Source organism: Schistocerca gregaria, chromosome 4, assembly GCF_023897955.1.
Source record: "Schistocerca gregaria isolate iqSchGreg1 chromosome 4, iqSchGreg1.2, whole genome shotgun sequence".
NCBI lineage: Eukaryota > Metazoa > Arthropoda > Insecta > Orthoptera > Acrididae > Schistocerca > Schistocerca gregaria.
Window position 1 is genome coordinate 684,555,522 of NC_064923.1, and position 12,070 is coordinate 684,567,591.

A 12,070-nucleotide genomic window follows, 5' to 3' on the forward strand; every position below is an offset into this window, starting at 1 on the left:
GTCTGCCTGGACCCATTAACCACAGGGATCACCCCTTGTCAGACTGTTGCCCCCCTTACAGTTTCTGCTAAAAGAGAAACTAACTTACTTTTCCCCTTCCTATTCAGGTGGAGGACATGTGTAATATTTCCCCACCTACCAATAGCGTTAAGTGCAACAACACTTATGTGAGATTTTGCTGGTGTCTAGGGTATCCTGTTCAGCTCAGTGTTAACATGCCTTACAGGAGTGTTTACCCAGTGCTGGTACTCCGCACCTAATTTCTCCTTAAGATTCTTGCCCACACCCCTGCCATGACTGGTGCCTATAAGCAGAATTCTTCTTTTCCTATTTGATCCCGACCTCTCTTTTTTCTTTAAGCTAATACTCTGCTTCAATTTACTATCGACTACATCTGGATGAGGCCCTTCCTCCACTTCAGATAGCAAGCCAAACTGATTTAATGTTTGTATTGCTGGAGTTTCTCAAGTGTTTTCACTTTTTTGCAGTTTGCTTGCTACCCTTTTCCAGTTCACAGTCTCCTTTTTCCTCCCTTAACCTACATAACTCCAAGTTCGCGTTCTCTAATTCAGCCTTAAGGGCACAAATTTTTGTCTTGCGTTCAGCGATTTTTCTGTCGTTTCTACATAACCTGCACTGCCATGGAAGAGCCACATTTTCTACCCTCGTTTCCTCGCCGCTACATTTGCCCCAAGTAAACCAATACTTACACTCTACACGGAACACTCCCTCTTTCAAATTTCTTCAGCAACCACCACATTTGTCGCATATGGTTTCATAGAAAAATTTAACATAAAAGAAGAGAATAATTTGGCAGAAGCCCACAGCAGTTTCGTAACCTGTAGTAATCCGTAAATAAGCACTAATGTAAACCAACTTATAAACTTACTTCCAAAAGTTTTAACTATCTAAACTCTGTATGGCAGAAAAAAAAATTAATTTGGCTTTGAAGCTATAACTCTAGACAAAAACGAAAATCTACACTCGCGCGAAATGTAACCCTAAAACACTTAAACAAAGTTACCGGCTACCGGCCTTTACGAAATACTTCCTTTTCGATGTAAATAAGGTCACTAGGTCAGGAAAATGAAACCTTTAATAGCTACGCTCGAGAAGAAATACGCTACTCTAAAATATATTATTTATTGTAATCTGACAATATGTGCCTTACAAAACATGAAATCTAGCATCATTAGAGCCATGTTATAAGTCTCCAAATTAACATGGTACTAAAATCAGTCGTTTTATTCGTGGTGACAGATTGTTCTGCTGTGCAGCCCAAGGCATAGATTAAGTTGAAAGTTGATAATCTGATTGTGAGTTGGAGTAGCCAACGAATGTGAATGCCGAATAAAGGGTGTGATAACAAAGAGACCTATATGTTTTCATTCGCACCATACCATCGGGCGATTTGGGCCTCACGCCAATTGTACCATACTCTTTTTAGTTGGTCGTATTGCAGTGAGCTTCGACGTATTGCACCATTGCGGGCTCGAGAACATCTTTGACACGGGCAGACACAGTACAGTGTTTGGCGCTAAGTTCAGAAAATTAGTGTTTTGATTGTGATGTTTTGAATTGTTGAGTTTTTCGTACAGGAATGTGCAGATCATTCTGCCATGTCAGTAGCACTTTTGCCATCGTCTACAATCAGGCTAGTGACCACGACACAAATAATTACAACGGTGTCGAGTGTTGTGAAAGAATTAATTGAAAATTCATTGGATGCTGGTGCTACAAACATAGAAGTTAGATTGGCAAGTGATCGCTTGAACTCTTGTTTTACAATAACTAGTACATCTTGCTGTTACGGTCACGGCAATAACGCTTCGTTATTGATTTCAGGAAAGAAACGGTCTGGAGAAAATAGAGATAAAGGATAATGGTTGTGGAATCAAACCATCTGATGTTGCAAATGTTTGCCTTTCATCTTATACTTCCAAAATACAGAACTATTCCGATCTCGGTGAGTTATTTGTTCGTCATCCTCTAAAAGTGACAGGTTCTACATTATAGCTACAGCTCACAATTATAATCAGTGAGACATGGAAATGTTGTTGTCGTCTTCAGTCCTGAGACTGGTTTGGTGCAGCTGTCCATGCTACTCTTTCCTGTGCAAGCTTCTTCATCTCCCAGTACCTACTGCAACCTACATCCTTCTGAAGCTGCTTAGTGTATTCATCTCTTGGTCTCCCTCTATGATTTTTACCCTCCACACTGCCCTCCAATACTAAATTGGTGATTCCTTGATGCCGCAGAACGTGTCCTACCAACTGATCCCTTCTTCTAGTCAAGTTGTGCCACAAACTCCTCTTCTCCCAAATTCTATTCAATACCTCCTCATTAGTTATGTGATCTACCCATCTAATCTTCAGCATTCTTCCGTAGTACCACATTTCGAAAGCTTCTATTATCTTATTGTCCAAACTGTTTCACTTCCATACATGGCTACACTCCAGACAAATACTTTCAGAAACTACTTCCTGACACGTAAATCTATACTTCATGTTAACAAATTTCTCTTCTACAGAAACGCTTTCCTTGCCATTGCCAGTCTACATTTTATATCCTCTCTACTTCGACCATCATGTTATGTTGCTCCCCAAATAGCAAAACTCCTTTACTACTTCAAGTGTCCCATTTCCTAATCTATATCCCACAGCATCACCCGATTTAATTGGACTACATTCCATTATCCTCGTTTTGCTTTTGTTGATGTTCATCTTATATCCCCCTTTCAAGACACTGTCCATTCCGTTCAACTGCTCTTCCAAGTCCTTTGCTGTCTCTGGCAGAATTGCAATGTCATCGGCGAACTTCAAAGTTTTTATTTCTTCTCCATGGATTTTAATGCCTACTCCGAATTTTTCTTTTGTTTCCTTTACTGCTTGCTCAATATACAGATTTAATAACATCAGGGAGAGGCTACAACCCTGTCTCACTCCTTTCCCAACCACTGCTTCCCTTTCCTGTTCCTCGACTCTTATAACTGCCATCTGGTTTCTGTACAAATTGTAAATAGCCTTTCGCTCCCTGTATTTTACCCCTGTCACTTTTAGAATTTGCAAGAGAGTATTCCAGTCAACATTGTCAAAAGATTTCTCTAAGTCTTAAAATAAGTCGTAAGGTCAGTATTTCCTCACGTGTTCCAGTGTTTCTACGGAATACAATCTAATCTTCCCCGATGTCGGCTTCTACCAGTTTTTCAATTTGTCTGTAAAGAATTCGTGTTAGTATTTTGTAGCTGTGACTTATTAAACTGATAGTTCGGTAATTTTCACATCTGTCAACACTTGCTTTCTTTGGGATGGGAATTACTATACTCTTCTTGAAGTCTGAGGTTATTTCGCCTGTCTCATACATCTTGCTCACCATATGGTAGTTTTGTCAGGATTGGTTCTCCCAAGGCCGTCAGTAGTTCTAATGGAATGTTGTCTACTCCGGGGGCCTTGTTTCGACTCAGGTCTTTCAGTGTTCTGTCAAACTCTTCACGCAGTATCGTATCTCCCATTCATCTTCATCTATATCCTCTTCCATTTCCATAATATTGTCCTCAAGTACATCACCCTTGTACAGACCCTCTATATACTCCTTCCACCTTTCTGCTTTCCCTTCTTTGCTTCTGGGTTTCCATCTGAGCTCTTGATATTCATACAAGTGATTCTCTTTTCTCCAAAGGTCTCTTTAATTTTCCTGTATGCAGTATCTATCTTACCCCAAGTGATACATGCCTCTACATCCATATATTTGTTCTCTAGCGTCCGATCCCACGTGTCGGCTTTGACTCGTGACATAAGGGTATTTTGGTGTGTGATGTCGTGACGGCGCGGAGTTTGGTTTGTAAGTGTGGCGTGTTTCTAGATGTCGTCATGTTATGGTTTGTTGTGCCCTCTGGTGGTACGTTCAGGGCTTTCATTTGTGTGGTGTAATGGGCTCAGTTTGCTCTTGCTCATTATACAGAATTGTTCGAGTGTTGGCTGTGTTTGTAGTGGAATTCGTTTCAGTGAGTTAACGATTTTGTGGATTTGTGTGAAGGTTGATTTGGTGTTGTTAGCTGTACATCGTGGGGTAATTTTAGTAAAATTAAGTGGTCGGGATTTTTGTTCAGGAATGGATATGACGGATAAAATTAATAGCACGCGTCCGAGGGAAATGATGGGGAACACCACTTTGGAACTGATAACGTTTTTGCAGCTGTTCAGTTTAATTGCCGAGGTCGTGAAGTGCTCCATTTGTGGCGAAGAAATGATTTCGCTAACTTCCGGCGTTTCGGACCAGGGACGGCTATATGTGGCGTTGTCGAAAGGGTGACATTTGGCCTTCCATACAGCGTGGTTCCTGGTTCGAGAAGTCTAGGTTGGGCATGCGCGATATTGTACTGGTGACTTATTATTTATGTTATAGATCCCCACTCAGTTTTTGTGTGCATGAGACTGGTGTGAGTGAGAGGAGTCTTCATGATTGGTTTTCTTTTTTTCGTGAAGTGTGTTCAGAGTTCATTAAGTACAGGGGTAAGCTGGGGGGGGGGGGGGGGCATGTGGTTGTTGTCGAGGTGGACAAATCACAGTTTGGGAAAAGGAAGTATGGGAGGGGTTAAGTCTGTGGTTGGTGTGTGGGTGTGGGGGGCTGCTGTTCCGGGGGGTGGGTGTTCTGAATGTGTGTTTAGGGTTGTGAAAGGGAGGTCTGAGGTGGAATTAGTGGGGGTTAATTGAGGAGTACATAGAACTGGGGTCCACAGTAGTTTCAGATACATTTTCTTCATATAGGGGGTTGGGTGAGAGGGGATTCAATCATTTAGTCGTTAACCATAGCTTAGAGTTCAAAAATTATAAGACAGGGGCTGGCGCAAATACAATAGAGGGGATGTGGGGGTCTGTTAAGTCAGTTCTTGGAAGGGGGAAGAGACACTCTTCCAACCTTCAGTCTCATTTAGATGAGTACTGTTGGGGGAAGAGTGTCCCTGAGGGCTATTGTCTTTTTTGGGTTTTTTTAAGGGCTGTTAGTAAAATGTATAGGCCGAAAGTGGTTGGTTAGGGTGGCTTATTTCGTGTTAGAGTGTTTGTGAGGTGGGGGGGAGGGGTGGAGTGTGTTTGTTTGTGTTTTAGTTGTGGAGGATCTATTTTGTTGAATTTTTTTTTGTTGAGTTGTAGTGTGTGATTGAGATTTTTTTATGTTGCATTTGGTTTTTGTTTATGGGTTTTATATTTTGTATTTTGGAGGAGATTGGGATGGTTGGGGGGGGGGGGGGGGTTGAGTTGTGGGTGGGTCGGGTTTTTCTTTTGATTGTGTGTGATTGTGGTGGCCAACCTAGTTTGTGGGCGGAACTTTTTTTTTTTTTTTTTAATGTGTTGGAGTCGAGGGAAGTGGTAAATGTTTTATTGGAATGTGTGGCTGTGTATGTTGGTATTGGTATCGGGAGATGTTTCTGAGCTACATAGGTCAAGGGAAGTGTTTGATCCTAATTTATGGGATCGAGAGCTGCTGTTGAGCTATATAGGTCAATGGAAGTGTTCGATTCCAATTTATGAGATCGGGAGCTGCTATTGAGCTATGTAGGTCAAGGGAAGTGTTCAATCCCAATGTGTGGCTGTGAATGAATGTTGGTATTGGTATCGGGAGATGTTTTTGAGCTACATAGGTCAAGGCCCCCCCATGAACCATGGACCTTGCCGTTGGTGGGGAGGCTTGCGTGCCTCAGCGATACAGATGGCCGTACCGTAGGTGCAACGGAGGGGTATCTGTTGAGAGGCCAGACAAACGTGTGGTTCCTGAAGAGGGGCAGCAGCCTTTTCAGTAGTTGCAGGGGCAACAGTCTGGATGATTGACTGATCTGGCCTTGCAACTTTAACCAAAACGGCCTTGCTGTGCTGGTACTGCGAACGGCTGAAAGCAAGGGGAAACTACAGCCGTAATTTTTCCCGAGGACATGCAGCTGTACTGTATGATTAAATGATGATGGCATCCTCTTGGGTAAAATATTCCGGAGGTAAAATAGTCTCCCATTCGGATCTCCGGGCGGGGACTACTCAGGAGGATGTCGTTATCAGGAGAAAGAAAACTGGCGTTCTACGGATCGGAGCGTGGAATGTCAGATCCCTTAATCGGGCAGGTAGGTTAGAAAATTTAAAATGGGAAATGGATAGGTTAAAGTTAGATATAGTGGGAATTAGTGAAGTTCGGTGGCAGGAGGAACAAGACGTCTGGTCAGGTGACTACAGGGTTATAAACACAAAATCAAATAGGGGGAATGCAGGAGTAGGTTTAATAATGAATAGGAGAATAGGAATGCGGGTAAGCTACTACAAACAGCATAGTGAACGCATTATTGTGGCCAAGATAGATACGAAGCCCACACCTACTGAGGTAGTACAAGTTTATATGCCAACTAGCTCTGCAGAAGATGAAGAAATTGAAGAAATGTACGATGAAATAAAAGAAATTATTCAGATAGTGAAGAGAGATGAAAAATTAATAGTAATGGGTGACTGGAATTCGAGTGTAGGAAAAGGGAGAGAAGGAAACATAGTAGGTGAATATGGATTGGGGCTAAGAAATGAAAGAGGAAGCCGCCTAGTAGAATTTTCCACACAGCACTACTTAATCATAGCTAACACTTGGGTTAAGAATCATGAAAGAAGGTTGTATACGTGGAAGAACCCTGGAGATACTAAAAGGTATCAGATAGATTATATAATGGTAAGACAGAGATTTAGGAACCAGGTTTTAAGTTGTAAGACATTTCCAGGGGCAGATGTGGACTGTGACCACAATCTATTGGTTATGACCTGCAGATAAAAACTGAAGAAACTGCAAAAATGTGGGAAATTAAGGAGATGGGACCTGGATAAACTGAAAGAACCAGAAGTTGTACAGAGTTTCAGGGAGAGCATAAGGGAACAATTGACAGGAATAGGGGAAAGAAATACAGTAGAAGAAGAATGGGTAGCTCTGAGGGATGAAGTAGTGAAGGCAGCAGAGGATAAAGTAGGTACAAAGACGTGGGCTGCTAGAAATCCTTGGGTAACAGAAGAAATATTGAATTTAATTGATGAAAGGAGAAAATATAAAAATGCAGTAAATGAAGCAGGGAAAAGGGAATACAAACGTCTCAAAAATGAAATCGACAGGAAGTGCAAAATGGCTAAACAGGGATGGCTAGAGGACAAATGTAAGGATGTAGAAGCTTATCTCACTAGGGGTAAGATAGATACTGCCTACAGGATAATTAAAGAGACCTTTGGAGAGAAGAGAACCACGTGTATGAATATCAAGAGCTCAGATGGCAACCCAGTTCTAAGCAATGAAGGGAAGTCAGAAAGGTGGAAGGAGTATATAGAAGGTTTATACAAGAGCGATGTACTTGAGGACAATATTATTGAAATGGAAGAGGGTGTAGATGAAGACGAAATGGGAGATACGATACTGCGTGAAGAGTTTGACAGAGCACTGAAAGACCTGAGTCGAAACAAGGCCCCCGGAGTAGACAACATTCCATTAGAACTACTGACGGCCTTGGGAGAACCAGTCCTGATAAAACTCTACCAGCTGGTGAGCAAGATGTATGAGACAGGCGAAATACCTGCAGACTTCAAGAAGAATATAATAATTCCAATCCCAAAGAAAGCAGGTGCTGACAGATGTGAAAATTACCGAACTATCAGTTTAATAAGCCACGGCTGCAAAATACTAACGCGAATTCTTTACAGACGAATGGAAAAACTGGTAGATGCGGACCTCGGGGAGGATCAGTTTGGATTCCGTCGAAATGTTGGAACACGTGAGGCAATACTGACCTTACGACTTATCTTAGAAGAAAGATTAAGAAAAGGCAAACCTACGTTTCTAGCATTTGTAGACTTAGAGAAAGCTTTTGACAATGTTGACTGGAATACTCTCTTTCAAATTCTAAAGGTGGCAGGGGTAACATACAGGGAGCGAAAGGCTATTTACAATTTGTATAGAAACCAGATGGCAGTCATAAGAGTCGAGGGGCATGAAAGGGAAGCAGTTGTTGGGAAAGGAGTGAGACAGGGTTGTAGCCTCTCCCCGATGTTATTCGATCTGTATATTGAGCAAGCAGTAAAGGAAACAAAAGAAAAATTTGGAGTAGGTATTAAAATTCATGGAGACGAAGTAAAAACTTGAGGTTCGCCGATGACATTGTAATTCTGTCAGAGACGGCAAAGGACTTGGAAGAGCAGTTGAACGGAATGGACAGTGTCTTGAAAGGAGGATATAAGATGAACATTAACAAAAGCAAAACGAGGATAATGGAATGTAGTAAAAGTAAATCGGGTGATGCTGAGGGAATTAGATTAGGAAATGAGACACTTAAAGTAGTAAAGGAGTTTTGCTATTTAGGAAGTAAAATAACTGATGATGGTCGAAGTAGAGAGGATATAAAATGTAGACTGGCAATGGCAAGGAAAGCGTTTCTGAAGAAGAGAAATTTGTTAACATCGGATATAGATTTATGTATCAGGAAGTCGTTTCTGAAAGTATTTGTTTGGAGTGTAGCCATGTATGGAAGTGAAACATGGACGATAAATAGTTTGGACAAGAAGAGAATAGAAGCTTTCGAAATGTGGTGCTACAGAAGAATGCTGAAGATTAAATGGGTAGATCACATAACTAATGAGGAAGTATTGAATAGGATTGGGGAGAAGAGAAGTTTGTGGCACAACTTGACTAGAAGAAGGGATCGGTTTGTAGGACATGTTTTGAGGCATCAAGGGATCACAAATTTAGCATTGGAGGGCAGCGTGGAGGGTAAAAATCGTAGAGGGAGACCGAGAGATGAGTACACTAAGCAGATTCAGAAGGATGTAGGTTGTAGTAGGTACTGGGAGATGAAGCAGCTTGCACAGGATAGAGTAGCATGGAGAGCTGCATCAAACCAGTCTCAGGACTGAAGACAACAACAACAACAACAACAATAGGTCAAGGGAGGTGTATGATCCTAATTTATGGGATCAGGAGCTGCTGTTGAGCTATATAGGTCAAGGGAAGTGTCCGATTCCAGATGATATTGTGTTTAGTGATATTTGGGGAGTTTTGTGGTGTTGGTTTTTTTCGTCGTTTTGTGTGGGTTTGTATGAGGGTGGGTGTCTAAATTTGTTTATATTTAGTTTGTCTCCACCCAAAAACCCCCCATTTCCCACACTTGCCTGTTAGTGTCATTAGGCTTTTTGTGGAACGTGTGTGTGTTTGTTTTTTGATGTATTTTCGTCTTCATAATGTGTACGTAGCTACTTTATATGCGCCATATTGGAATCGTGGTTTATGGTCGTTTCCGCCATATTTGTGATGTCATGGGTCAACGAAGACGGGCAGTATTGGACGCTTCCGTATTTCCCCTGATTAGCCATTTTGCACTTCCTGTTGATCACATTTTTGAGACGTTTGTATTTCTTTTTGCCTGCTTCATTTACTGCATTTTATATTTTCTCCTTTCATCAATTAAATTCAGTAGCTCTTCTGTTACCCAAGGATTTCTACTAGCCCTCGTCTTTTTACCTACTGTATCATCTGCTGCTTTCACTACTTCATCCCTCAAACCTACCCATTCGTCTTCTACTGTATGTCTTTCCCCCATTCCTGTCAATTGTTCCCTCATGCTCTCCCTGAAACTCTGTACAACCTCTGGTTTAGTCAGTTTATCCAGGTCCCGTTGTTGTTGTTGCGGTCTTCAGTTCTGAGACTGGTTTGGTGCAGCTCTCCATGCTACTCTATCCTGTGCAAGCCTCTTCATCTCCCAGTACCTACTGCAGCCTACGTCCTTCTGAATCTGCTTAGTGTATTCATCTCTCTCTCTCCCTCTATGATTTTTACCCTCCATGCTGCCCTCCAGTACTAAATTGGTGATCCTTTGATGCCTCAGAACATGTCCTACCAACCGATCCCTTCTTCTAGTCAAGTTGTGCCACAAACTTCTCTTCTCCCCAATCCTATTCAATACCTCCTCATTAGTTATGTGATCTACCCATCTAATCATCAGAATTCTTCTGTAGCACCACATTTCAAAAGCTTCTATTCTCTTCTTGTCCAAACTATTTATCGTCCATGTTTCACTTCCGTACATGGCTACACTCCATACAAATACTTTCAGAAACGACTTCCTGACATTTAAATCTATACTCGATGTTAACAAATTTCTCTTCTTCAGAAACACTTTCCTTGCCATTGTCAGTCTACATTTTATATCCTCTCTACTTCGGCCATCATCAGTTATTTTGCACCCCACATAGCAAGACTCCTTTACTACTTTAAGTGTCTCATTTCCTAATCTAATTCCCTCAGCATCACCTGACTTAATTCGACTACATTCCATTATCCTTGTTTCCCTTTTGTCAATGTTCATCTTATACCCTCCTTTCAAGACACAGTCCAACCCGTTCATCTGGTGTTCCAAATCCTTTGCTGTCTCTGACAGAATTACAATGTCTTTGGCGAACTTCAAAGTTTTTATTTCTTCTCCATGGATTTTAATACCTACTCCAAACTTTTCTTTCGTTTCCTTTATTGCTTGCTCAATATACAGATTGAATAGCAATGGGGAGAGGCTACAACTCTGTCTCATTCCCTTTCCAACCCCTGCTTCCCTTTCCTGTCCCTCGACTCTTATAACTGCCATCTTCTTTCTGTACAGGTCCCATTTCCTTAAATTCCCACCTTTTTGCAGTTTTTGAGTTTTAATCTATTGTTCATAACCAATAGATTATGGTCGGAGTCCACATTTGCCCCTGGAAATGCCTTACAATTTAAAACCTGGTTCCTAAATCTCTGTGTTACCATTATATAATCTATCTGATACCTTCTAGTAGCCCCAGGCTTCTTCCATGTATACAACCTTTTTTTATGATTCTTGAACCAAGTGTTAGCTATGGTTAAGTTATGCTCTCTGCAAAATTCTACCAGGCGCCTCCTCTTTCATTTGTTGCCCCCAATCTGTTTTCACCTACTACGTTTTCTTCTCTCCCTTTTCCTACTATTGGATTCCAGTCACCCTTGGCTATTAAATTTTCATCTCCCTTCACTACCTGCATAATTTCATTTATCTCCTCACCCATTTCTTCAATTTCTTTGTCATCTGCATAGCTAGTTGGCATATAAACTTGTACTACTGTAGATGGTGTGGGCTTCGTGTCTGTCTTGGCCACAATGATGTGTTCACTATGCTGTTTGTAGTAGCTTACCCGCACTCCTATTTTTTTATTCATTATTAAACCTACTCCTGCATTACCCCCTACTTGATTTTGTATTTATAACCCTGTATTCACCTGACCAAAAGTCTTGTTCCTCCTGCCACCGAACTTCACTAATTCCCACTATATCTAACTTTAACCTATCCATTTCCCTTTTTAAATTTTCTAACCTTCCTGCCCGATTAAGGGATCTGACATTCTACACCCTGATCCATAGAACGCCAGTTTTCTTTCTCCTGATAACGATGTCCTCTTGAGTAGTCCCCGTCCGGAGATCCGAATGGGGGACTATTTTACCTCTGGAATATTTTACCCAAGAGGACGCCATCATCATTTAACCATACAGTAAAGCTGCATGCCCTCGGGGAATAATTATGGCTGTAGTTTCCTCTTGCTTTCAGCCGTTCGCAGATCCAGCACAGCAAGGCCGTTTTGGTTAGTGTTACAAGACCAGATCAGTAAATCATCCCCCCCTGTGGGTTCGGGGGTAAGAATAGGCCCACAGTATTCCTGCCTGTCGTAAGAGGCGACTAAAAGGAGTCTCAAACGTTTTGGCCTTGTGCGATGGTCCCCTAACGGGTTTGACCTCAATCCTTCTAAATTTTCCGAAGAGCGAGCCGATTGGGGAAGGGCGCCTTACAAGGAGCGATGTGTCCATCATGCATTACCATCTCTAGCCAGGTTTGTCGTCATCGCTTAGCAGTCCCGCTCACCTACCATCTCTTGGGCGTGGATTTGTTCTTGGGTCTAGTTTATTGCAGTCTGCTATGCTGTGTCGCTTTATGCGCCAATGACGATATTGGACTACATCACCTGAAATCCAGCACGGTAGCCAGTCCGTAGTGGTGGGGCCGCCATGTACCCTG

The 12,070-nt window shown here is 41.9% G+C and overlaps 1 protein-coding gene across 3 annotated transcripts in view; it reads left to right on the forward strand.

Moving 5' to 3' along the window:
- The first annotated feature begins 1,476 nt into the window (after positions 1-1,476).
- Positions 1,477-12,070, forward strand: part of LOC126268207 (PMS1 protein homolog 1-like) — a 111,976-nt gene continuing 101,382 nt past the window's right edge. For 2 of the 3 annotated variants that reach the window (XR_007549113.1, XM_049973835.1), the window contains exons 1-2: positions 1,477-1,757; positions 1,846-1,966. Coding sequence is in view for 2 of the 3 variants with exons in the window: in XM_049973835.1 (XP_049829792.1) it covers positions 1,620-1,757; positions 1,846-1,966 (259 nt within the window). In the remaining variant the exon portion in view is untranslated. The remainder of the gene's footprint in view (positions 1,758-1,845; positions 1,967-12,070) is intronic. The other variant, XM_049973834.1, reaches the window with a different exon arrangement.